This window comes from Passer domesticus, chromosome 6, assembly GCF_036417665.1.
Source record: "Passer domesticus isolate bPasDom1 chromosome 6, bPasDom1.hap1, whole genome shotgun sequence".
Taxonomy (NCBI): domain Eukaryota; kingdom Metazoa; phylum Chordata; class Aves; order Passeriformes; family Passeridae; genus Passer; species Passer domesticus.
The window spans coordinates 37,669,997-37,697,332 of record NC_087479.1 but is presented as its reverse complement, the minus strand read 5'-3'; the positions used below and the strand labels follow the sequence as shown (position 1 = coordinate 37,697,332).

Sequence of the window (27,336 nt, the reverse complement as noted above, 5' to 3'; positions counted from 1 at the left end):
GGACAGCGCGCGGCTCCGTGAGGGGACAGCGGCAGCGGCGGCTCCGCCCTCGCCCCGCCCCACGCGCCGCGCATGCGCGGTGCCCTTTGTGTCGGGCGGGCGGGCGGGCGGCGCGGGTCAGGCCGGGCCGGGCCGTGCGAGCGCCGCCGCCGCCGCCGCCGCCGGGGCGGGGAGGGGGCACCGCCGGCTCCGCCATGGTGAAGAAGCGGAAAGGCCGTGTCCTTATCGACTCCGACACCGAGGACAGCGGCAGCGAGGAGAACCTGGACCAGGTGCGCGGGCAGGCCCGGCCCGAACGCGGGGCCTGGGATCGCCGGCCCGCGCGAGGCTCGGCGCCGCCATCCCTCCCTCGCTCCCGCCCGCTGGTCCCGCGCCGCTCTCGCCCTCCTCGGCCCGATGGGGCCCCGCGGCCGCCGTGGGGAGAGCCCGCGTCCCCGCGGCGGGTCCCGGCCCGCCCCTGGCAGGAGGCCCGCCTTGGCGGGGGCTCTTTGCAGCGGGCCCCGTGCTCGGCGCCGGCGGGACGGAGGGGCGGTGGATGCTCCGGGGCGATGCTCCGGGCGGTCTGGCCCTGAGGAGGGGTTAGCGGGGCCCGGCTGCCAGCGGTCTCCTCACCTCGAGTAGTGGGGAAAGAGGCCCAAAGGGCTGGGCAACTTTTCCACGCTACTTTGGTACGCCGGGAGAGCAGCGTGTTAGGTCCCTGCCTCTCCTCGGGGCGGGCAGGCTCCCGGAGTGTTAATGCGTGTGTGTTTAATGCGACCCTCTCAATCTCGGTGACTGTGCTGGGGCGCTCTGTTGGTGGGAAACCAGCCTGTAGATGTAAGAAGGGCTGGTGTTTATTTATTTGTCATCAGAGCATGTCCCGGGGTTGTAAGTGCGATGTCTGCTGTGAGTTCAAGCGTGTCAGGGTTGCAAAAGGGATGTCTCCCCCTGTGGAGCAGGCTGCTTTCAAAGATTCACCTTTTGGTGCAGCAGGTATTGATGGTGTGATTCCAGTGGCAAATAAAGACATTATAGGTGAAGTCTGTTGCAGCTTGTAGGGCAGTGCTTGCTCCGGGGAGAAGTTTGGTGGGTTGAATATGCTCAAGCCGACATGTCTGATGTAATTTATCTGTTGGACTTTCAGAGTTTTTAATGTAGAAGCTGTTGCTATGTTGCAATAAAAAGCCTTCCCAAACACACAAAAATACCTTTGCAGATTGGGGCTTCAGAAAGATCAGATCAGATCCCCTGTTAAAGCAAATACACTGGAGCTGATGTGGTTGATCTTGCATAGCTCTAGAGTCCTTAGCACTGCCAACATCTTGCTGCTAGTGTATGAGTTTGAGAGTTTAGAACTTGAAAATGGGAGCTGGACTAGCTCTAGCATAGTCAGACAATCGGAGTGATGTTGGCAGGAGTAACCACGTGCTTCTGCATCTGTTCCATCCCTCACTGGCAGCAGGCATCTGCAGCTCTACCTGAGCAGTAGGTGCTTCCCCCTCCACTGAGCTGTTGTAGTAACTGTGACAGCGGGGAGGTGTGTGTGCAAAGATGATGATCAGGTGGCAGGGAAGCCATGTTTTGGAGATGAGAGAATACTGACTTAAATGTTAAATACCGATTAAATGTTTGACAGCTTCTTGTGGCAATCTGGGCTTGTCGAATCAAATGGCTAGCAGCCTTTTAAATATAGTGTCTTGGAAAATAGAGAACGAGTGTAGAAAGAAAAAAAAAGAATATGGCTTTAATGTGGTGCTTCTCTTCAACAGTTTCCCCGAAGAGAGGCACTACTGAAGCTTCTTCAGGAGCTTCCATAGATCTTCTGGTTGTACAAATGTGCTATGTTGATGTTGCAGGGCTTCTTTAGAGAACGTTTGGTAAAATGCCAATACTAATGAACTAATGAAAAGTTTCTTTATTGGTTAGTAGGCAGACCATCAGTTTCTGCAGTGTTTATGTTCTCATTTGAGGTAGTAAATTGGAATCAATTTGTTGAGATAATCTTCCAGTTATGAAACTAATGGAAACCAATCCAGCATCAACTTCCCAAGACTGCAGAAGTTGGTGTGGCTGTATTTCTACACACAGCTAAGACTAATTAGCCCCAGAGTGATGTTTCTGAGAATAGATTCTGTGTCCCGGACTGCAAAGACAGTAACACAGCTTCAAAAATGTTTGGTTTGTGCTACTGCTTGTGTCACCTGGAAAGTGATGAACAGCAGAGGATGAGAGTATTTGAGAGCCATGTAGTTCTTTGTGTGGATGTGTGTTGCCTGTGAAAGTGTTTCCTTTTGAGCAGAGCAGCTCTACTAAGTTTCACAGACTTTGAGCTTGATACCTGCTCTGTGCCTCTCCTAAGCTTTAAGTGCATTCTGGGGCATGTACCAGCAGTGAAAAGGAATTTAACTAAATATTACCAACCATGATGTAAAAGGGATGCCTAAAGCATTTCCCCTTTAAGTTGTATAATTGCAAACATATCTGTTGTTTAGGAGAAGAAGCTGCTATCTACTGGTATTTGGCTTTTTAGGGCTGGTGCTTCATGGTGTAGTTAGGGTGGTTTTGAATTATTACCCAATCCAAATAAGACAAATCTGGACATGACTCTGAAAGTAATTTGTCTTAAGTTGTTTATGCCAAGAAAGTAATGGTACTAATAGTTACCTTTTATAATTTGTTATCCTTAAAATCCTTTTGTAGCATCCAGTATTAAAATTGTGTGTGCACATGTATATTTATGAAACATAAGTAGACTTGTTCCTAGCAGGTGGCAATAATCGTGCTACTGAGATGTGCTCAGCTATTGCAGAGAGCCTGTATGTGCACTGACCTGGATTGTTAAAACCAATTACGGCACTTTGAAATAATTGTGTGTGTTTTACACCAGGAGCTCCTGTCATTGGCCAAACGGAAACGCAGCGACTCTGAAGAAAAGGAACCACCTGTGAGCAAACCTACAGCATCTTCAGACTCTGAGACATCAGACAGTGACGATGAGGTGACTTTATCATGTTATCAGTGACATTGCTGTGGGTTGCCTGATCATACCTAAGCAGTGAAAGTGTATTTATCATACAGTATATTTAGCCTGCTGACTTCATAAGATGGGACTGGCTATCAGTGATGGAGACTGATGGAGACCCATTAAGGCCAGAGAGTTTTGTTTTTTTTAATGAATATGTTTGAATTCTAATTGTATACAAAATAGTCTGTATATAGAAAAGATGACTACCAGTTTAATCCCATGTTCATATGGTGTGGTGAGCTGTCTGCTTTAAACTAGTGTTTGTCCTGTGTCGTGCTTACTGCTGAAGTAGCAGTGAAGCTGCTAAAGCTGGACTGTGAATTCAGGGAGCAAGATTTTCACCTTTTGAGTGGAGCTTTCTTCCTAAGACAAGGATCAAGGCAGATAGTACTATTTTACAGGTAGTAAAATTGTTCTACTTAGCTACTTTTATTCTCCAAGAACGGTGCTGTGAATTAGCTGTCTAGCCATTTGGATATGCAACAGGGTGTGTTTTGATTTACATCTTTGAAGAAAGAGGCAAGAAAGAGTTTAGCATGACTTTGTTCTAAGGTTTCTCCATTTCTTGTATAACAGTGCTTATCTGCTGGTTCTGTTTTTAGTATCTGTTCTTGGTACTACAGTCTAGAGCTGGTTAAAAGCCTGTGCATCTAGAAAAGAAAATGAAAAAAACTATTAAAACAGGCACTGACAAATGTCATACAGGTATTTGAGTAAAAGCAATTTCTGGAAAGCTTACAAATATTTTTGCACACTTTCTGCAAATTGCAGTGAGGTCATTTATTCCACCTATTCTTAAATATTTGACAGGGAGGTGTTTGGTGTGGGTTTTTGTATTTTTTTTTTCTTCTAAAGTAACAGTACAGATTATCCATTGTGGCAACTTGCAGACTAACAGGGTAGGCCAGTGATAAACTATAAAACATTTGCTAGTGTAGCAGAGTTCTTGCAATAAGTGTGAAGAATATACAGTTTAATTTTCTTTCTGAGGCATTTTTAAAATAAATATGCTCGGAACTCTGTTCCAAATCAATCATTTTCTTAAAAAGCCTGCTTCTTGTCTGTCTAATATACATTTGAGGCATAGAGACGGACAAAATTGTGAACAACCTAGATATAATAGGTTTCTTATTGGGGAACTACTTAGTCTGTCACGGTGTGTGTTCAGATCTGCTGGCTCACAGTTTATTTATTCTAAGTTATGTGGAGACAAGCTTGTCTGGAAAAAGTAGACTTGGGTGTGGAGAGCATGTGGATGATAAAGCTTTCCATTCTGTGTTTATCTCTGAAAGCTGTCAGAATTTTAACTTGTCTAATAAGTAAGCTCTACCTTTTTATTACGTGCGGAATGTGACAGTACCTCTTCACAAATTTGCACAGACCTTTTCGATCAGCAGTGCTACTGTTGCGCCTAGTGTGTTTGATACTCTTTCTAATCTGTGTCTCCTTTCAAATTGATACTATGTTCTTTCTGACCTCCATGCAGCAAGAAGAAAAAGATTTAGAGAAGAGGTAATTAGGACACTTGCTTCTATTCCTGTGCCTGAAATATGCATTCTGAACTGCTGCTTGTCACAGCAGGATGAGCGGCTGGCTTACAACAGTTCTGCTTCTGCCAGTCATTCCGTTCTGTGTGTCCCTGGGCTTGACTACACTAGTCCTGCTGAATAACTCAGGGTTTAATAAGTATTCTTGTGGTTGGTTTGAAGTTTGTTCAGCCTTGGGAATTAGAATGGGGGGGAGGGGGTCTAAAAGTTGAATTTGTATTACTGGACTTCCTGCAAGGTGGAGACCTTGAGGCAAAAGCATGGAAATTGTTGCCCTGGACAAATGTGCCTAATCATACCCATGTGTTTCCACAGAGGCTTTTCAGTGTGCATGTCCTTTGTGATTCCTGGAAAGCACTAAATGTTCCAAGATTGGCACTATGTTGCATGTACAGGAAAGAAGCCTAAATCTATTGCAGAGCGTAATGCAGCATGCTGCTTTCTTTTAGAGGGAGAAAAAATTGTGGGACATAGGGGAGAGAAAAACATTTTGGAATTACTGAATAACAGCAGGTACAAATCATGCTGCATCTATACAATAGTGCCCAAGGGATGTCACTACATCTTTAATGTTACATTTATGTGTATCAGTGAGAATGTGCTTCTCACGCTGATGCTGAGTTCTGTAACACTTCTGTAACCACCTCTGTGGTCTGAATCAAATTTCCTAGCCACCAGACTGAAAGTGAGTTGCAAGCAATGAAATAGGAGGGATGCTCTGAAATGTCTTCTGGTGGGGCTGTGGACCATTCTTCACTGAATTACTGTAGTCTTTTGTTCAGAGAGAGATGACTGCGCATTCAATGACTGCGGGGCTTTGCAATGAGGAGAGCTACCTTTGCAAAGAGATGCACTAATCTGGACACAGATGGCTCCTTTATCTGGTGTGTGACCATGTCTGCTCAAGAGCTCACCATGTCAAACTGGTAGCTTTCTGCATGTAACCAGTTTGGTGCTAGCCAGGTTACTGCTGGGGCTACCATGCCAGAGGTTTGTGTGTTCACAAAGTGTTCTTGTTACTGTTTGAGGACATTAGGTGGATGATGTTCCTCAGTTGCAGTAGGTTAATCCTGGGCTCTTGCTTTTCCTTTTAAACATCTTTGCTTACAGTAAGATAATTCATTCTATTGTGTGAGAAGAGTGGATGACTTCTGCAACAACTTCACAGACATTCGTGTTGATTAGACAGAAAGCCACAATGCTACAGGAGCTCCTGTTTGTTTCTCTTGAAAATTACACTCATTCTAATGTCAGGAAGGGTTCAGTTCTGCCTTTCAACACCTACAGGATAAAGACAGAATATCCTTCCAGAACTAGAAAACTTCCATAATGAGTGCTTAGTACTATTGTGGAGTTTAGTGAGGATTATGTCTTTATACCTTTTTTTACAAATGTACTAAGTTGTTAGGGAGCTGTATAGCTGAAGATCTTGTCAAGAGCTATGGGACAGAGAAGGAGGTGAGCAGTAGTCATGCAGCTAGTGAGGAGATTAGTTTCAAGTAACAGCCTAAAGGGTTTTATGCCTCTTTGCATCTCCTTACTGCACTTCAGTTAGGGCACTCCAGCAAAGCACAGATGAACAGAACACCGCATGTGTTCTTTCTGTTTTGGGGATGTCTTTTTGTGGGTTTGTAGAAATTACAGTACTGAATGTTGTCTTTTCCTGTGCTCTTTTATTTTATAATACTGCTTTATTAAACCTTCAAAAATGAGTGGGTTCTCCAGTCCTATGAGGCCTTTGCCACACATTTTTTTCAAGCTTAGGAAATTTGAAGCAGGCCATGCTTTAATCTTCTTATGCACAGCTTATAGACTGTGTGCTTTGTAACTTTGACTTTTCCTGGAGGCAGTTTCATTCAGCCATTAATGGGTGCAATAGTAAAGCTTTTCTCAAGTAAGAGAGGTGGTGTTACTTCCTCCTCTCCAAATAAGTGCAAATCTGAATAGCACAAGCAAATCATACGAAGGCTGGCAGGTCCAAAGGAGTAATGTGAATAAGCTGTGGACAAAATTGGTATAACATTTAGTCTGTAAGTAACTTCTTAAAATTGCAAACTAGCATGGGATAACTTTTTGGGATTTGATTTCTGGGAGCTTCTTGGAGCTGTACTTGAATGAAAAAAGTAGATCAGGTGTCTGGTGATACTCTGGCCCATGAAGCCTTCTTCAGGTAGTTCCTGGGAAAGCCTCTTCTGTGGCTTCCAAAGGTGTTTTCTTTATTTGCTTATTTCCATTTTGGTATTCGTACCTAGAGTTTCCTCTCTGTGTCTAAAATAGTTATTGAAATTTTCTGATTGCTAGGCTGTTGTCATCATGAAAGTGTTTGAGGTGTTCAAATGACAGATGTAGATCCTGAAAGCCAGGATAAATAACAGGGGCTTTTTATTTACTATTTTGTTTTAAAAGTAATGATAGAGAGCATTTTTCTCCTTGAAGCTCTTGGAGTGCTGTCTGTAGAGTTTTCCAAGCTTTGAGAAAGCCTGAAGACAGTAATTACTGCCTTATTTTCATATCTGTGCTTCGTGCTGTTGAGTTCAGAGAGGCTGAAACTGTAGTTTCATGGCTTGCCTGGTGGACTTATTTTTTCCTGTATGAATGCATGAAAGTTTGTAAGCTGAGCTGATGTTACCTAGCTTGGTGCACTTAAATGCAATGACAACAGGACAACTGAAGTTCATCTGGCCTTGGAAAGGAGCACATTGGTAAGGGACCTATTTTGCTTTTCTCTTGTGGCTTGTAGTTTGCATTTTACTTATAAAGTCATTGAGTGTGGCAGGAGGGAATGATATGGAAGAGAGGCTGGCAGCCATACTTGTGCATCTCTGGCTTGGGGGTTAAAAAAAAGCTGGGAGAACACCTATTTGCAAATTAAAATCTCAGTGTGCAATGCATTTAAGTACTGTGTAGAAGGAAACAGAACTATTGAATAGAAGGAAACAGTAACTACCTGAGCTGTAAAACAATTCTGCAGTCTAAGCTCACTTCAGGTATAGGGTTTTTTCTTTTTTCTTCTCCACAATCTCATTTCATCTCCCTGCTGGAAATATGTTCCACATTTGCTGAGCTATAAATTATTTTCTTAAATCACTTTGTATAGTTGTTTTTTTAGAAGCTGACTTATAAATCTAGGTAATTTCTTATGTGGTGAGTTGGGCTTCTTTTTTTCCTAAGTCCATTCTGGTTACTGTGGCTTAATTTGGGCTTCTAAGAATCAAAGAATTATTTAAATTGACAAGGACCTTTAGGATCATGATGTCCAGCTGTTTCTTGGAGGAAAATGCAAGCTATTAGCACTGTGAACTTCGGCAGCAAGAGGAAATTTCAAAAGGCTCTTCTGGCTACTTCTTGTGAGAGAGCCATAAAGCTCTGTTGTTTGGTAGTGCTAAACAATGAGCAGAAAGCCACGTTGCAGTACACTTGTGCACGGGTTTATGAACTTGCTGTGTCTGGAACCATGGAGGGTTCCAGATGGTGGCCGAGGAGGCAGCGGTGAATGGAGGGGCTGTTCCCTGGAGGCTGGACAGCCATGGGAGGCATGTGAGAGGCATTGCCTGGGGCTGCCTGACTGCAGCGTGGAAGAGGGGACCTGCAGAAACTGCAGTAGAGGACAGATTTTGGAAAGTGATTGTTGTTTGGAATAAGGAAAAAAGAGCAAAGAAATGTTTCTTTCTGACTATAAGTAAGTGCATTTTTACTAGATGTTGCATGTGAACATGTTGCATTTTTGATTTCTGCTGGTGTGCTGGAGCATGAGGAAGAGACTCAAGACTTTGGTTTTCCAGTATTTCCTTTCCTCTCCCTCCTAGACCAGCTAAGCTGTTGTGTCCTCTTCTGTTGCAAGAAGAAATTTGTATTGGCCACTCTCTCTGAGCAGTGCAGATAGGTCATTGAGTGTCCAAATGACAACTGCAGCAGCATCCAGATGCAGAGCAATTTGTGAGCCTTGGAGTCTTGTGCTGTGTCCTTGTTTTGAGTGGTCCAAGATTTGTCCTAACTCTTGTCTTATCGTGTAGTTGTTCTGGGAATAACCAGGCATTCATGAGAGATTGAGGTAACTGAATAAGCCTAGAAGCAACTGAGTTGGGTAAGAATTTGGCTTTGTGACAGTACTGAAATTGGAGGATGGACTTAGAGGTCACTTGAATGAACAAAAGTGAGATGAAGTGTTATCTCCAGGGTGAAATAGAAACCAAAGCACACTTTCCTAGATGAGAGAGCAGATTTTTTAATTACCTTGTCCTGTGTTGGTTTCTTTGGGTGGTTTTTGGTTTTGGTGGTGTGGTTTTCTTGTTTGTGGTTGGTTTTTTGTTTGTTTGTTTTTGCTTTGGGGTTTTTTGGGTCTTTTTTTGTCGTTGTTGTTTGTTTGTGTGAGTTTGGGATTTTTGTTGTTTGGGTGGGGATTTTTTTGTTTGGTATTTCTTTGTGGGATTTTTTGTTGTTGTTGGTTTGGGGGTGTTTTTTTCTGGTTTGTTTTTTTTTTTTTTTTTTCCAAGTGTTTGTCATATAGGTTTCTTTTGAGTCCTATCTTCCTGGTCACAGGTTTTCTCCACAATTCTACTAGTGAGTTAAAAGCTGAAAACAGTGATATGTAACACATGTATGTACAGCTATTAAACATTTTATTCACTGGAGTCCTGCTGGTTTTTATCTGATCTTAGCTTCTTTCATCTCAGCATGACCTCTCAAGGTCTTGATATAACTGTGCTGTCTACTGTGGCTTTCTGTGTGCTGCTTCCTTGCTGTGCAGCATGCTGACATGAGGTATAATTCAGCATCAGAACACTGAAAAGAAATGGCAGAGCTCTGGGAGGGAGGCGCCTCTGCATCACTGCTAAACACTGAGTTTCACTTTTCTTGCTGTTGTGTCTTCACTGGTATGCTGGTATGGGTTTGAGCAAAAAGCAAAAATACACTTTGCTGTTCACCTGGGAGATGATTCCCTAATGCTGAGATTTGACTAGATTTAGACAAAATCCAAGCTTGTTCTTTACTGATTTATATGAGCGTAGTACCCAGAAATAATGCCATACAGCAATATTGTAACACTGAACAAGTAAAACTTTAATGCTGAAGCCAATAAAAACTTCAGTACAAGCTCAGGCTGGTATAAAGGCAGAAGCTTTCTGTGCAGCTTCTCACCTGCCCTACAGACCATAACAGACTGGGGTACCTGAATAGTATGAATTGCAAGGCTCACCACTGTACTTTTACTTCAGGAAAAAACAAAACCAGCTTTTGCCTTGAAAGAGACTTGAATACTCTGATGGTGCCTGAAGTACTTGATGAAGCATTTGGTAATATGGAAAGTACAAGGTTGGGTGTGAGAGTAATCAAAACCTGGGAAATTCTGAAGGTATTTGTTCAGGTATCGTTAGATTAGGTAGTGGCTTATAACTACTTGCTTGAGTTTCATCTAGAGTAATTCAACACCAGGGTTCTCTGAAGATGGTGTTGTAGCAGGCAGAACAATTTATTAAATTTGATGGAATGATGAGTATCTGCAAAGATAGACTTGATTCATCCCCCAGGACAGAGTGACTGGGTAAGAAGCCTGAAGTTTATATGTGTTTGAGGTCAAGTCTAAGATGGTTTTTTTCCACTTAGTTTTCAGTGCAAGACCTCAGTTATGCACAGTTGTATTTGCTCACTTGCATTATGACTGTTTTTTTAAGATTGCATATTCAACCAGATGGTGATGTGCATGAAAGATGAGAACAATATACAGGTATTAAGAGGATTTGTGTGTGTGTGTGTGTATACATATAAAGCCTGAGGGTCTCATGCGTGGAGAATTTCCAGAAAGAGGTGGTGAAGTACAAAATACTGTAATGCCTTTAAGTAATACATGGGCAGTCTTTATTGCTTCTATTCCCTTCTGGCTTTACTCAGGTAGTTGGAGCAATGTAAAAATTCTGTTAAGAAATCACACTGTAAGGTAAATACTAGTTCTTCTGGGACTTTGGGATTTAAAACTGCTGTATGCCTGGTGTATGTCTGGTAGTGCAAGTCCTGAACTTGGAAACTGTGGTCTAAGTTAATTGAAAATATGATCTTAAAAGAAAATTAAAATTAGAACTTGATACTGTATTTTTTCTTTTTTTTGCCTAACTTCTGTGATTCTCATTTGATTCTACTTCATGTGCATAGTTGGTAGTGCAACCACCTGCATCTGTGAGTGCACTGTTAGCTTGTTGCATAGAAATACAGACACTGTATTTTTGGTAAAACCAAGATTTTGAAAAGGCTGTCATGTATAACTGTTGTCCTTTATGAAATGTAAAATCTGCTCCTGGTTAAACTAGTTCTGGAAAAACATCAGTTGCTTCTGTTTAATAGTAAACTGAAGCTAATCTTTACAAACACATTGGACACATTTTTAAAAATCGTTTCCTTGGGGAAATATTTTCAATACCTCCTTGCTTGGCAGATATTGCCAACTTTGAAGTGTTCATTATCTTTTAAAAGCAGTTGCCTACCAACTGTTAAAACTTGGGTTTTTTTCAAAGAAAAAACTTCAACAAACCACACAACACTCTACTCCCAAAAACCTTGTAAAAGGCTCTCATTTATGTGATAAGTTTCCTGTTGGCTTCTCTTTTTTTTCTCTTCTTTACACTTGTATGATTTTTTTTTTTGCTGTCAGGTATTGGGCTATTTCTCAGCTGGTTTTACTCCAGTGTTCTAGAGAAGGGAGAAGAGAGTGGTATTTGTGTCTCACAATCCCTTTCTTGGTTCCTTCCTTGCAGTGGACTGTTGGAGGTTCTAAAAACAAAAAAAAGGGAAAAGCGGGCAAGGCAGAGAAGAAAGGAGCCATGAAGAGACAGATGAACAAAGCTGCCTCTTCTGGCAGCTCGGATAAAGACAGCTCAGCTGAGAGCTCGGCACCTGAAGAGGGTAAGATAATACATGTGCACTTATTTAGAGTGATTCCAAGTGAACTTAGCTGTTGTGCACCCTGAAGAGAAATGTTGCATGGTGATGTTGAAGACCCTCTTTAAAGATTTTTAGTTGTGTAACTTACAGTCAGGGTAACTTTTGCTGTGGCTTAAAGTAATTCAGTGTAGCATTGCTATGAGCATTCCATTACAACTGCAAACTAAATGCTATTTCAGCTGAAGAATGAATGACATTTCATTGCTTGACTTTCTCCTGGAAAATTCCTTGCTTCCTTCTAGCATGTCCTATCTACCCATGTGGGTAGCATTTTTGATTCTCATTGACATATTTTCCCATCCCAAACTTCTTGTGATAACAAAGGGAAAGGTACGTAGTATTTGTGGTGCAAATAGGAGCTTATATTTTATGCATTTGCTCTGAATTGGAATTCTTGCATATTTATACTGACACAGAAGAAGAAAAATAATTCTATAACTTTGCCAGAATTTTTACATGAATATTGAATACATTTCGATGCTGGGTAAACTTCCTGTCTTCTGTTTTCATCATGTCCATGAAGGTTTGCAGGTGCTTACTTGCAATTTCCGTTGATACTAAAAAAGGAAGTTTAAAAAAGTATATGAAGGAGCCTGCACTTTTAAGTGTATCAAGCATAGCAGATACAGACAAAGGCATGGGGTGATTGCACCTGTATATACCAGTGCTTACAAATCATGGGTTTGCACAGTGTGAGCTTGCAAACCTGGAAATTTCCAGAAATACTAATGCCAGAATGGAAGTGAAAGAAGGAATCCTGGTGGCCTGCTTTCGTAATTCAGTATAGTTTAGTCAATTAGGTGAGATAATCAAAGCACCTGGACTTGGATCAAGTTTAAAGATGGTATTACCCAATACTATAGGGGAGTTGGCTGTTCCCTAAACCCCTGTCTAGCTGGGATAGTGTCAGGGCATTGCCAGCCCTGAGGATATTGCTTTCAACTTTATCTCCTGGTGTAGCAATTCAGAGTGTTGCAGTCTTCACATGACTAATTTTGGTCCTTCAGGTTGCTATAATGAGGTGGTTAATGTGCAATTCTGTTGTGGTAGATCATGGTGTTTGAGGTGTGTGCTCACAAGTTCACAGCTGTATAAGCAGCTTGTCAGGGACATAAGCATATAGGCATAGAAGTCTAACTTTAAGACTGCAACACATTATTAAAAGGCCTTTTAAATTTGTTTGTTATACTAAGAAATTTTAATTATAACCCAGTTTGTATTCGAATGTGGTACCACTCATTTTATAATTTTTTTAGCATACATATATTATGGCAATTTCAAGCTGGCCTTAAATTTCATTATATGTATGTTTTTGGTATAGTGGAAGATAAGTATAAAATGAATTCATGTTATCCCTTGCTAATACACTATAATGAAGTGGTTGGGCTTTGCCCCAGCTGAATCTCACTACCTTATATTTTTGATTTAGGAGAAGTCTCTGACTCAGAAAGCAACAGCTCCTCATCTAGCTCAGATTCAGATTCTTCATCTGAAGATGAGGAATTCCATGATGGCTATGGAGAAGACCTGATGGGTGATGAGGAAGATCGAGCTCGACTGGAACAAATGACGGAAAAGGAGAGAGAGCAGGAACTGTTTAACCGGATAGAGAAGAGAGAAGTGCTAAAGAGAAGGTGAATTTTATATCTGTTGATATTTGGTAGCAGATTCTTAAAGGCTGCATAGGGAGTATGCTGACTGCTCTCTCGTTTAAAGTCCAAGCATTCAGCACTGTTAAGTGAGTTAAGCTTGATTGTATATTTTTTGTAACTAAACTGTCCTTGTAGTAGTCAAGAAGCACACAGCGGGAGTTCTGCATTTTCTTGCAGGTGACAGTATCTAAAAGTTTCTCAGCTGTTGAATATGCACGATTCTATCAGCTACCCTTGCAGTTATGTTACTGCCCCATAGGTTAGATGCCAGACAGTCAGAAGGCCTGCTTTTTCTTAATATTTTTTGTATTAACTGTCATGTGCTGATGCTTTGGAAAAAGGCAAACAAAGCATAAGGTGTACATAAGTTTCTGCAATTTTTCAGAAAACCGTGGTGAAGCACAGATCAGTGTAAGGGTTGCCTGTATATGGGTGTGAATCTGCTTTGGGCCCTAATAGAAGGTAGAGATACTGAAATAATGAGGAGTGGTGTTGGATATGTTCTTTTCATGGAATCTTTTGTGGATTTCTACCTTATGTACTGTAGTTTTCTTGTTTGTCTGTAGCTGTTACACTGTCCAGGCAGCTTCTTTATAGTAAAGGTATTTTATTTCCTATGTGTCTTAATTGAAAGTATTTGGCATGTATGGGACAAGGTTTCTTGAGTTTCTTTCTTCTTTAGTGCCTTCTCTTTTCTCACTTGCTGAGCAATTTCCCTAGAGGACTGACATCTGTTGAGTAAATCATGTCAATACAAGCAACTGCCAAACTGTGTTTGTCCAAGCCATAGCTAGAGCACTGCCTGCCTGCCTTGATTTTAACACCACATTCATAATTTTATGTGGTCTGCTGCTCTCCTCAAAGGGATCAAAATGATTGTAAGTTTGGTTTTAGATTATGTAGGACATCATATCTTTCAAATTTTACTCTCTATTTCATGGTAGCTGAATGTCTCTGTTTTAGAATGAATGCTGGAGAATACTTGATACAAACAAGCTAAATAGTCAAAGCTTGAGTTACTGATTTAATTTTAAATGAATTTGTGCTGTCTGTGTAAAGTCTTGGCAGTTAGAACTAAGGGGGTGGTGGGGTAGTCATTTATGATAAGTTGAATCTTTCAAAAGCTCTTTGTATGCACATCATGCTGTGAGTTCATTTGGATTATAGCAGACATTGCATCTGATATAATGCCTGTGCCTTGTGTGTCATGCTTCATGTTAAAGGCATAAAGGGCAATGAGCTCATTTGACACTTCAGTTTGTTGTCTACAAAATCCAGGTGTAAAGGACTGAAGAAGAATGGACTGTGTAATGTGCATTTGGCTAGCACATTTTTAATTTCAGTTTTTGGAAGATTTTTTTTTTCTTGTGTGTGTTCATATGCACACTTCACTAAAGCAATGACCAATCCAGGGTGCAGTGGAATCTCAGTCTTGGGTCTGTTCCATTGAAATTACTACTCTTCTGACTTCAGTGGCTAAAAGTAAGACATCAGGGTGATATATTTCATGAAGTGCCTAAATTTTTCTGCAGAAACAGAGTCTAATGAGAATTCAGATGCTGAAGGAGGACTTGAAATCTTGCAGTCGTACAGATCAGTGCCAGTAGAAAGGTGAAGTTTAAGCTTGAAAAATTTAGCATGATAGTGGCTTTAAAGAAAAAAAATCTTTAGCTGTTTAGGTTCAAATTATGTGAAATAGCCATATGATTTTAGAGTTGGAGGCAGCATGCATTGGTCGCTCCATTGGCAAAGAGGAAGATGGAGTAAGGGCATATTTCTGTGGAATAGTAATTTCTATATGGTCTCATCAACCCTTTAGGTTAGTTCTCAGTAGGACTGCACTTGGTGTGATCAGCTTTTCTTCACTGTATTTTCTTGGGGAAGGGAGAGGATGGGAGTAGGGGACAGGATAATGTAAAAGGGACAAGCAACAAGCAGTTGAAGTGTTACTTGCAGCCTAACAGCAATTGCGATAGCGTTTGAGCAATCCTTTGCTCTCTCAGGAGAGCATTCTTTCATACTTTCTTTTTGTTCCAATAACTTCTACTAGATTTGAAATCAAGAAAAAACTAAAAACAGCAAAAAAGAAAGAAAAGAAAGAGAAAAAGAAAAAGCAAGAGGAAGAGCAGGAGAAGAAAAAACTCACGCAGATCCAGGAATCCCAGGTAGGAAATGAAACTGTTCTTGGTAATAAGCCCTTTTCCCTTGGCAAAAGGAGATATGGCCTCTCTACCCTTGATGTTTTCCCTTAATGTCAAACAGTGTAGCAAGCAGATCAGAATTTAGTTAATGTATATGCTCAAGGTATCTTCAGTTTTTCCAGTTCATTTAAGGAAATTAACATCTTCGGCCTGTTGACGGGTGCACTGGTACGACTTTAATGAAAAATACAAAGTTGCAACTATGTCTGCATTTGCCATGATACCTCTTCCACATGAGAAAAGGAAAGCAGCCTTTTATCAAACTTCTTTAGCTAAACTTCTGTAGTTCAGTCTGAAACTTTCCATACATGCTCATCTTGAAAAGTTTGAGAGAGCAGACCAAGAACTGCTGAGCTATTGTACTAATTATTTTGTGTACACATACATACAGTGACAAAGATGCTTAGTTTCCTCTGGCAGGGATGTCAAGGAAAACCTTGAATGCCAGAAGGAGCAGAAATAGTTCTATAGTTTTTCTACCTCCAGTAAAAAGAGGACAACATTAGTTTTTGAGGCCAGGCCTCTGTTACTGAACTGTGGTTTCAAATAGTGAAGGTCCTGCCATTACATAGAGTCAGGGCAGTTAGGCTCCCAGAGCAGGATGAGATTCATCTTGCCTAACTTCAGCCATCTAAGAACCAGTTGGTTGTTTACACTTTTTGTTGCCCGTTGTTTTGTTCAGTGGAAGAGGGCATCTTCAGCTTACAATTCATTGTGTTATTTTCTAGTGAAACAGATGTTTAACACCTAAAATCGAATTGGGTGAGAGTTTTCCCATTTTGAGTGGAATTAATCACATTTCCCCACTCCCTCAACTCCGTATATGTACATGTGTGTATACTTTAATAGTCCATTTATTACACAAAGTGTACATGCAAATACATATATGCATGTGTAAAATTATCTTATGTAGAGTTCTTTTACAGTGCCTTGCAGAAATTACTTCAACTTAGCTGAAATGACTCTCTTTTATGCTTATTTTAGAGCCTGCTTTCTATACAGAGATAGACCTGTTAGAAATGGAAAAACAGGAGGACTGTAAACATTTAAGATTCAGATCCATCTTGCAGATTTTACAGGCAACTTTTGCTGCATTAAGTATTTTTTAACATAACTTTTTTCTTTCCTACTAAATGAAAATTAGTGCTTTGATTTGGCCTTGCAGAAGCAGCAAATGAGAAGACTATTCATCCAGTTTTTCCTCATTACATGTTATTTGCTGAATTACTTCTGTTTTTTTTCTCTAGTCCTTTTTTAACTTAAAGGAGGAATTTTGAGACTAAGACTTGGTGGCAGAAATGTTGAACTATAAATATGTTAATTATTTTTTATATGAAGCAGAATAAAGAAATATGCTCCAGATTGATTTCCCTCTCTAGCTTCCATAAAAAATGAACTGAAAAAAACTGTTTTCAGAAAGGAGTAAGTTAGTAATTTCTATTTGATAAAATTTCAAAGTATGCAAACAAATCTTTGTTTTGATGCTTTTGAACTTATGGATTTATGGTGTTGAGGGATTTTCTGTACATGTTTTTAGGTCATGTCACATAACAAAGAGCGGAGATCAAAGCGGGATGAAAAGCTAGACAAGAAATCTCAGGCAATGGAGGAGCTAAAAGCAGAAAGAGAGAAAAGGAAGAACAGAACAGGTATGAAAGGATGTTGCTACAGTTTTTGAGGCATTATTGCAGCTTTCTGAAAGCACTACTTCCTGTTACAAATTAATGCAACAGTCCTACACCTTGGAGTGAATGAATTCCATGTCTGTGCTTTCCTTGGTCTTTGCCCAACATGACCACCTAGGATGATATTTGGCAATTTACCACTGATGGAGTATTCCTCACCCCTACCCCTCCCTGGTGTGGCCTAAAAACAGAACTTTAATCGCAGAATGGCTCTTAGGTTTAATTAATGTGTCTGAATTGGTCACTTGGATTCAGGTTTTTAATCTCTGAATCATTCAAATTCCTCCCTATTGTACTTGTGATACCCTGTCTACATTTGCTTGTTTTGTCACTGGCACATCATCTTGTCCATCTTACCACTGACTGTTGACACAACCATTTTTTTACTCTACTGGATTTTATTGTGATCCTCTCCAAACATGAGGGGGTTTTTTTATTTTTCATTATAAAATAACAATGAGATTTCTGATCATAATAGTTTTTTTCTTGTATATCCAGTTGTTACACCCACGTTGACTTACTATGTGCAGTCAAGTTGGGAGACGGAAATTAAGTACAACTGAGGTTTAGGATGATTTTAAATACTTCATATATATGCAAAGAGAGAAGTCAATGAAGTGCACAGCTTACTAATGGATTTGAACATGTGCCACCTGTATCTAGTGTAAAATTAATACCTGTCTGCCTCTTGGATTTTTTTAAAGCAATTAAGATTCAGCTCTTACAGGGAAGCATTTTATAAAATATTTATAGTTTTTCCTCGTTCTTTGTCCTTCACCTAGCTGAATTGCTTGCAAAAAAACAGCCATTAAAAACTAGTGAAGTATACTCTGATGATGAAGAGGAGGAGGAGGATGATAAGTCTAGTGAGAAAAGTGATCGCTCATCCAGATCGTCATCCTCTGATGAAGAGGAAGAGTAAGTAGTAAACACTGGGCTATGATTACTTGTAAGTATGTTCAAAAATAGAGATCTACTTTAGGTAGACACATGCTGTTTTAGAGGATTCATTGGGGCAGTTCAGTGTCTCTAAAGTGTTTTTGCCTCTGGGCACAATTGCATTGGTCCGATTTGAGTCCTTGGCACTATATCATGGTTCATGGGACTTTTTTACCTTGGATGGGTTTGCAACTTCAGTTCCCTGCTGTCAGGTTTAGCCCAAATTACACTGTTATGTACTGGTTTGTTTAGTCCTGCAGTTCAGCAGCTGCAGAACTGGCATATATCTGAGCAGATATATGTGCTGGCTTATCTTAAAGCCTTAGTCTACAACTGCCTTGGTGTGTGTCCTTCTGCTTTCTGGTAGCAGGGGCAATGTTTAATAAGTAGGATTTCACGTTAAGCCTTTCTCATCAATGCTAAATTCACACATCTGCAGTCAACTAGTGCATGATGAATCATTCCTTGTACTGGTAATTTAAATTAAGTAAGCTGCTCATGCTGCCCCTTACTCAGGACCCTCTTTCTGGTTTTTGATTATGTCTCTACATTTTTTATTCCCTCTCACCTTTCCCAAATCAGGAAAGAAGAAATTCCTCCCAAGTCCCAGCCAGTGTCCTTGCCTGAAGAGCTGAACCGGGTACGGTTGTCGCGGCACAAGCTGGAGCGCTGGTGTCACATGCCCTTCTTTGCCAAGACAGTCACCGGCTGCTTCGTCCGCATTGGCATCGGCAATCACAACAGCAAACCTGTTTACCGGGTGAGTTCAGCTGGGAGGCATTGAGTTCTTTTTGTGTGCTGGAACAAAATATTTATAGCTTATCAGGTCTCAGGTACCGGTGACTGACTGATAAAAAGAGATTGCTTATAGCCAGAAAATGTAATTGCTGCCATACAGGTGGAGGAGACTGGTTTAAGAATAAATAAATCTGTGTGACCACCTAGGGGAGGAGATAAATTTAGTGAGAGAGCGCACTATAAAAGCCTGATCTTCCAGTTTTGGTTCATGCTGTCTTATCATTTGTATTGCAAACTAGAGTTCCAGACTCTGCTTAAATTAAATAAGGATGAATAAGATTCATTCCTTATTTCTAGGACTGTTCTCAAGATATTGTGTGGTCTTGACTCTTGTACAAAGTTTCTAGTACACCCCTGTGCCTTCAGAAGAGACTGCATTGAGAGCACAGTTTTGTTTTTCTGTTTCATTGCTGTAATCATAGGATACAATAATAGTCTCTAAAGCCTTAAAAAGGCCCCCAGAAGGGTTGTGTTTAGTATCTGAGCAGCAGTAGTGTATTTCATTTGAAACCTATGTTAACCCAAACCAACATTATTTGAGAAGGAAATAGGAAGGGTTACAGAGTGTACATTATTCGGGCAGGAAGGCAGAGCTGAGAAGATACAAAAACTGCATCAGGTATTCAGATGGTATAATTTATTAACTCAAAAATTATGTATGAAGCAACTCATTCAGTACCTGAAGAATCTTGCTTTCCTTGATCTGATTAGAATTGTTAACTAGATTAAGGTTTTTTATTTCTAGTGAAAAGGCTTGAATATGCCAGATACATTCCAGGAACGTGAAAAAAAACCCCTAAACCTCTCTTGCATCCTTCTTATATATTTTACTCTGTGATACAGGTTGCTGAAATAACTGGTGTAGTAGAGACTGCAAAGGTTTACCAGCTTGGTGGCACACGGACAAACAAAGGCCTACAGCTGCGGTGAGATACTAAGGGAATCCTCTTTAGTTCATGAATCAGTGTCCTTTTCATAGCAAATAATGGTCTGTCTGGGATTTGGAGGCAAGAACTGAAAAGTAGACTGAGCCTTGTCATGCTACTTAATGCTAGAATGTTTGGGTTGGGTTTATTTGGGGTTTTCTTCCTCCTTGTGCATAGTGGAAATTATAAAATACCCACAAAATTTCATACAGGGTATTATGATTATGTTGACATGTGGTTGTTTACTTTTGGACTTCTTTAATCAGATTACACATACAGATCCAATGTCACCACTTTACACCATCACAAGGGGATGTTTTGCATTTTTTTGTTGCAGGCATGGCAATGATTCACGTGTGTTTCGCTTGGAGTTTGTCTCAAATCAGGAATTTACTGAAAGTGAATTTATGAAGTGGAAGGAAGCAGTAAGTTTGCTAGACTTCAGTTTCTTCTTAGCAGCCTTCTAACATGCATGCTTTAAGTGGAAAGTAACTCTGTCTTGTGTTTAGATGTTCTCTGCTGGGATGCAGCTACCCACACTAGATGAAATAAACAAGAAGGAAGTGTCCATCAAAGAAGCCCTCAACTACAAGTTCAATGATCAGGACATTGAAGAGGTAAATGGTGCATTAGAGTGAAGCTGTGTCAGTGCTTAATAGTGGCAGTAATTCATGCAGTAGCAGTTACAACGCAAAATGATCATGGTATTTGCTTTCCAAGAAGGAAATAAAGGGCTCAAAAGGAAGTTACTTAAAATGATAGAGTAACTTGGTGCCTTGTTATCTCCTCTTGAACTTGTGTTGCATATCTCTGAACTCCTGAGTATGGCAACTTAGTTTTCAAGTTCTGAAAAACTTGACAGCATCATGGTAGTTGCGTTTATCACAGATTTTGCAGTTCTGTACTTGCTTAGTACTGACCAAAGGTGATTAGCATCAGGCTTTTGTAGGTGATGAGGAGAATGGAGCTGTAACTCATTACTAAAGGCACAAACTGAAAAATGGAACCATCAGAGCATATGTCAAATTCAGTGGCAATAAATAAATTTCTTAGGTGATACTCATCTGTTGCTTCTAATGTCCAAGTACTGAAATAGAGATTTCATATTTGCAATTCATGTTGCTTCCTCTGCATCTTACAGATTGTGAAAGAGAAGGAAAGGTTCAGAAAAGCACCTCCAAATTATGCCATGAAGAAAACTCAGCTATTAAAGGAGAAGGTGAGAGATGAGATGATGCCTGCAAGCTTAATGCAGTCTTTGATTTCAAAGAATGAAATTCATCTGGATTGGCAGTAGTCATCAGTAGGCTCAACTTTAACTGTGCAGCTGGAAGGTGGTTCTCAAATTAATTGCTGGGATCAGAATACTCAGAATCCAGTCATCTATTGCACTCTTTTTTTTTTTTTAGAGGCAATTGCCAGCAATTTCAGCTATCTCTTCTTGTGTCCGCTAAACAAGGTCTTAACCTGGTCTGCCTCAGAAACTTTTCCTTTTTTTTTTAGTTTTTTGTTTTTTCTTTTTGGATATTTTTTGGGTCCATTTTGTTGTTGTTTTTTGGGTTGGTTTTGTTTCTAGAGTACCTTGTAATAATGTTTGAAAGTTGATTTCCTCTTCTTATTTTATGGTAGTAAAAACAGAAGTTGTGTTACATTTTTTACTCAGGGGTAACTGAATTGTCACTTTATGCCTGGTAATTTCTATTGAAAAAAAAAGAAGTGGCTGAAAGGTTTACTTGCCACAAACTGTTTTTACCTGTAGACTTCCTGGAACAAGTAGACCTAACTGCATAAAAGCCAAAGCCAAGAAGTGAAGAAAAGGAGCAGTCTTAAGTAGCTCTGAAGATAGGACTGCACAAATAGAACCAAAATTGGTCTGTCTTTCTCGAGACATTAAAGTTTTCATATACAGTAAAACCCAAGAGTTTGTATTAATATACATTTCTTGGTTCCTTGGTGTAACTGTATTTTTCTGGTCACTATTTTACTACACATGAACATGTAAATTATTATGTTCCCGTCACAGGGAGTGCAGTTGCTTTTCGTTGTCACCAGGTGGCACAATAAGCTGTTGTCGTGCCTCAGGAGACTCTCTGCTCCCTGAAATAAATGGCAGCTGGCAGTTGCGGCAGTAATTCTTTTCCTGATGTGCTAAATGGGCATGTTAAATTTTAATAAAACTTGTAACTTAAGTCATCTAACTGACCTGTCCTCCGCCTGCTGGACTGGTGTTCCTACATCCTCCTTAGTGCAAGGGTTTTTCAGAGTTCTTCAGAATAAGAAACCCAGATTTGCCTTGAGCTCTGAGGAAAGTGTAGCTCATTGCTGTACTCTTACCATGCAGGGAAGAACATTCACGACTGGAATAGGGTTTCCTGACTGATTCACAGATATATCTGTTGTCTCTCTGAGTAATTCTGGGTAGAGAGTAGTGCCTAATGAGTTCCTGTTTGGTTAAAGGCTATGGCTGAGGATATGGGGGATCAAGATAAGGCCAAGCAGATTCAAGATCAGCTTAATGAACTTGAAGAGAGAGCAGAGGCCCTGGATCGTCAACGAACAAAAAACATTTCTGCAATCAGGTAAGAAGCAGATATTGGGAATTTTTTTTCTTAAATAGTATCAAACAATATTTAGAAAAAAGAACCTAATGCATTAACAAATTAACTGCAGGATTTTGTTTCTTTTTTCCTATACAGTGTGTTAATGTGTATTGTAATGGCTCTATTAGTGCTTGTCTATCTTTACTTTCTTGTATCTGTCATGCAGTTAAAACTGTCAAAAATGTAAACTCTTTTCTACGTACCCCAGGGGGAAGTTGCATTGCAATAAGAGTAATTTGTGGTCAGGATGAAGCTGCAAGAATGCTTTCAGCTTCAGCTGTTTTGCTGTGTAGGGACTGATAAATGACAGTCACTTTCTTTTTCTTTCCCCCACCCTCCTTTTGTTTCATTCTGCAGTTACATCAACCAGAGAAATAGAGAGTGGAATATCGTTGAGTCTGAGAAGGCTCTTGTGGTAAATAGTGCTGAATTAATACTTTTCTACAAGTAGAGATGAGATGATGCAAAGAGGGATAATTGCATGGCAAAGTCACTAATTTTTTTTAAATTATCTGTAAAATCTTTCACATAGGCAAATGAAATGATTTGAAAGGACATCGCTTTATCCATTTTCATCAATTCAATTATCAGCAGATTAGTCACTATAAGAGTGACTTAATGCTTTTTATATGGGAAAGAAAAGAAGTCTCGTCATAAAGGAGACTTCAGATAATAAAACAGTGAAGGAGATATTCATTTCTTCATAGTTGTATTTTTATTAAGGAAGAGTTAAGCTTGTTAACAAATGCTTAAGCATTAACCGTCCTGAGAGTTGTGTGCCTATTTTCTGTTGTTGCATGCAATAAGGACAGTTTTGTCTTGTGAAGCACAGGACGATGGGTGCATTAAAATCTTTCCAATCTGTAATGTTGTTGCTGGTTTTTCTCTGATGTTGGTATTGTACATAGCAGATGAGTAATTGCATGGATGGGGGGCTGTGGGAGGATTTAAAAGTGTACAAGTAGCAAACTCTGCAAAACCATGTGCTATTTCTTCTCCAGGCTGAAAGTCACAGCATGAAAAACCAACAAATGGACCCCTTTACTAGGCGGCAGTGCAAGCCCACCATTGTGTCTAATGTGAGTGTAAGACTTAAGTTCAGTTGAGGCAATTTGTTGAGAAACAGAAACCAATGTAATGCAGAATGTAGGAACAAAAATTCCCAACTGTGCCATATGCTATTAATGCCCTGAATGCCAGTGTGAGATACAGCTGAGTGAGATCCTGGTTCCTCTTCTTTTTTAATGCAAAGTGTGAAGGACGTAAGTGATGTGGGTATGTACTGCAAAAGCAATCATGATCGAGACTTCTGTTGTGAGTTCATCTATGTCAAATTATTTAGATCTAGTTAGCTCTGCGAAGACAGTTTGCTTTAGATGTGAGTTTCACTTTTAATTAGCTGAAAGTTTCCTGAACGATCAGTTTAAGGTGAGAGGAGAACAAACATTTTGAGCTGAAGTAGTTCAACACAAGCCTCCCTCGTGATACTGTGGCAAAACCTTCTCCTGCAGTCCCTCTGTATATAATGAGTAATGATGTTACTCCATGATGAGTGACAAGGTGATCACCTCCTTCTTCTAAGTAATCTGGCCTCGTTGAGGTCTGGTTTGGAAGAGTATGTGGTTCTGATGCAGGTACCTAAAAAACCAAGTGCTCAGATTGGCTTTCATCAGTCTCCACAAACCAGCAAGGAAATAAAAGAGAAATTCTGTTGCAGGGCTTGAATGAAATATTTCTGAAATATTTTTATTAGAAAAGAATTGTAACTGAGTAGCTTTATTATGCTGGAGAACTATTAGGTAAAGAAAATAGTCTTCTATAGATTTCTTTCAGGCAGAACTGTAAGCTGAAAGCAAATACATATTACAGTAGCATTAAGAGTAATGTATTGTAATGTATTTCTGGTTTTTTTTCTCAAGTTGGTTTTTAGTTTGTTATTGTCAGATACTGTCAGGATGATTTCAGTAGCCTTCTGAGATTCTGAAAGTTGGGTGAACACATATACGGTCTCTTATGATTTTAGATTCATGGATATGAGCACTGTTTTAACAAAATGTAGTTCTAGCTTTTACAAATTTAAATGCAGTATTTTTTTTATTTTTGCCTAATATTTCTCCCTTGCAGTCCAGAGATCCTGCTGTCCAAGCTGCCATCCTTGCCCAGCTAAATGCAAAATATGGATCTGGTGTGTTACCAGATGCTCCAAAGGACATAAATAAGGTAAGTTTCCATTTTGGTCTCTGTTACATTCCTCGCCCTTTTGCTCTGTGAAGCTTGTGAGTAATAGCAGGTGTGCATGCTTCAATTCTAGAACAGGGTATCCTATAGAGATTGATCATAAAAAAGCAATAATTTCTTGGTTATTGGAAAAGGAAATTTAAGTTGCTCTAGCAGTATGCAGGCTACGCTAGGTATGTTTATGACAGAAGAGGGGAAAAAATATTTTTTTCTCTGTTTGTATGGCCAGATAAGGTTTGGAGATTTACCTGTAGTTTTCATTTCAGGGTCAAGGAAAAGATAAAGATGTGAACTCTAAATCAGCTAGTGACCTCTCAGAAGATCTTTTCAAAGTGCATGACTTTGATGTAAAGATTGATCTTCAGGTTCCCAGTTCAGGTAGGTGTTCCATCTGAGTTTGGGGATGTGATTGTCCAGCCCATTTTGATAGAACTTACTTCTTCCAGAATAATTTTTTCAAAAATTTTTGTGGGCTTTTGAAAATGGGAGTAAGGACTCTGTTTACCATCTTGGCAAGTATCTTGAACTGAGGAGGAGGGGATGTGTAATAGTGACATCCATTGAGAAAACAAGAACAACCAGATTGTGTTAGACTAAAAGTCTGTATGTCCCCATAGCGTTGTTTTGAAGCCTAGAGAGAGAAGGAGAAAATGAGTGGGTTTTGATATGCTCTTCCAGTCTGTATTATCTATAATAATCTTGCATAATCTTTGGGGAAAAGACAGGTGTTGTATTTAAGTGTTGGCAGCTACCTTGATACTTACTTTTATTAATTTGTCTAATAACTTTCAATGACAGATAAGCTGTGCATCTGTTCTGTGTGTTCTGTTCTGTCCTCTATGCACATACTGTAGGGAAAAGGTATTTTAACTTGATTTTGAATGTGCTGCTTTACCAAGCTGCTATTCTCTAACTTAGACATTGCAGATGGTATTAAAGCTAAATTTTAGGGGAACGAAAACATTGACCAGCGAGTGAAGATAATAGACACAAACTTGCTGGCTCTTCCTCCTTGTTATCTTGATTTTGACAGCAGGAGATGTGTGACAAAAATAGTTGTGTATCATAGGATCATTTTGATTGAAAAAGACCCTCTAGATTATTAAGTCCAACCATTAACTCAGCATTCACAAATCACCACTAAACCAGGTTCCCATGTGCCACAGCTACACATCTTTTAAATACCTCCAAGGATGGTGACTTAACCACTTCCCTGAGCAGCTTGTTCCAATGCTTGACAACCCTTTTGGTACAGAAATTTCTCCTAATATCCAGTCTAAACCTCCCTAGTACAACTTGAGGCTATTTTCTTGTGTTCTATAAAGTTGTTTTCCAGTGGTAGGGAAGCATGGGAGGAGTATACCAGTGCAATTTGACACACAAGGTTTAGTATTTCTTTCATTGCCTGAAGGATTAGATCTGCAGTTTCTTGGAGGACAATAGTTTAGTAAGAATGCACAAAGACAAATCTTGTCAAGAAGCAAGAGCAGGAGAAGTTTTTCCAAACTAGGTCGAGATGGAAATTCTGGATGTAAGACTAGGGAATGAGGCAGGAGTTCAAGAACAAGAGACTTCGTGTAACAGTGAGAGTTATGAATTTGAGAGTTAGCAAGCAGATGAGGGTTAGGCACTGGAAGACACTGAAGAGAGAAGGATGAGGAATACAGTTTTCCTTAGACAGAGCACCATTTTGGCATCTTATTTTGTGCAGTCTCCTTGCTTAGCAGAAGAATCTGGAGACTGATAAAAATGTGTGTTGTAGATGTAGATAGAATGTTTGACTTTTTCAGCTTACTGTCTGTCTCTGGATTAACATACAGAGTTAAAATTGCATGTGCTGCATCTATGAATATAAACTCCCCAATACTGTCTGTATTATTAACTGAAGTTCTAACCAAGAGAGGCCAAACATGATTTTGTGGTAAAGTTGTCAGCAAAAACAACAAGTGAAAATATATAGTTTGCCTGTAGTTGTGTCTTTACTCTTTTCTTTTCCCCAACAGAATCTAAGGCACTGGCCATCACCTCCAAGGCTCCTCCAGCAAAAGATGGTGCCCCTCGGCGATCGTTGAACTTGGAGGACTACAAAAAGAGACGGGGGCTTATTTGAGCATGCCCACTCTGCTGCTTCTGATCCTGCATGCTCCATGATGATGTCCTACTTTTTCTTCCTCCCTTTTCAGTTCTCCCTTCTGGGTTGGAGCAGCAATGGAGCTGGGAAGAGACTCTTTAAAACTGCCAGTCATCTGTAACATAAACCATTCAACTATTTACTGTATAGACCTCCCTTCTTGCCCTTTCCTCTGCTCCCCTCACAAATGTGGATCTGTGCTATTTGGGGTTTTCCCATTTCTTTTAGTTTGAGTTTTGTTTTTATTTTGTTGATGCAGCTCGTTGGTCCACTCTGTGTTCAGTATTAGCCTGAGGTCTGGATTTCCATAAGAATCTCTTGGCAGTCACAGAATCAGCACTTGGTGATCTCCCCTTGCATACCACCACAGGCACAGTGAATAAACATTGGCGCAAGACCTTTGTGGCTGGAAGGTCATCTGCACTTTCTCCCTCTTCTTCTTCCTCCTTCATCCTAGCTTTGGAGAAGGGAATCTTCAAAAACTGGCCTAGGTTCAAAGTGTAAATTTTTTTGGGAGGGTTGTGTGACTTTTTTTCAGGTGTTTTTTATCATTTTTAAGCTGCAGTACTATTTGTATCCGTCTGTCACAGTTCTTTACGGCTGTTTGAATTTCTACCAGCTGTACTTGAGCATCTGAAATTGCAAGAAAGAAACTCATTAAATGTGATTCTTCTTACTAAAA

The 27,336-nt window shown here is 40.0% G+C and overlaps 1 protein-coding gene across 2 annotated transcripts; it reads left to right on the top strand.

Annotated features, from left to right (window-relative positions):
- The first annotated feature begins 76 nt into the window (after nucleotides 1–76).
- On the top strand, nucleotides 77–27,336 carry RTF1 (RTF1 homolog, Paf1/RNA polymerase II complex component). Of its 2 annotated transcripts, none has more exons than XM_064424673.1 (18): nucleotides 77–272; nucleotides 2,867–2,977; nucleotides 11,298–11,445; nucleotides 12,914–13,118; nucleotides 15,187–15,301; nucleotides 16,875–16,986; nucleotides 17,805–17,940; nucleotides 18,544–18,721; nucleotides 19,603–19,685; nucleotides 20,023–20,110; nucleotides 20,195–20,302; nucleotides 20,827–20,904; nucleotides 22,143–22,264; nucleotides 22,643–22,700; nucleotides 23,287–23,364; nucleotides 24,410–24,505; nucleotides 24,790–24,901; nucleotides 26,527–27,336. In XM_064424673.1, the coding sequence occupies exons 1-18, from the start codon at nucleotides 195–197 to the stop codon at nucleotides 26,631–26,633; spliced, it is 2,013 nt and encodes a 670-aa protein (XP_064280743.1). In that variant the 5' UTR covers nucleotides 77–194; the 3' UTR covers nucleotides 26,634–27,336. The 2 variants fall into 2 exon arrangements, with proteins under 2 accessions (XP_064280743.1, XP_064280744.1); XM_064424674.1 differs by lacking the exon at nucleotides 77–272 and adding an exon at nucleotides 650–668.

Excerpts from the sequence above, each read along its gene's own strand:
- RTF1 (XM_064424673.1), top strand. The coding sequence starts at position 195 with ATGGTGAAGAAGCGGAAAGGCCGTGTCCTTATCGACTCCGACACCGAG. Across the intron at positions 20,303-20,826 it reads ATGATCAGGACATTGAAGAG|ATTGTGAAAGAGAAGGAAAG; the intron begins GTAAATGGTGCA and ends TGCATCTTACAG. Across the intron at positions 22,701-23,286 it reads AGTCTGAGAAGGCTCTTGTG|GCTGAAAGTCACAGCATGAA; the intron begins GTAAATAGTGCT and ends TTTCTTCTCCAG.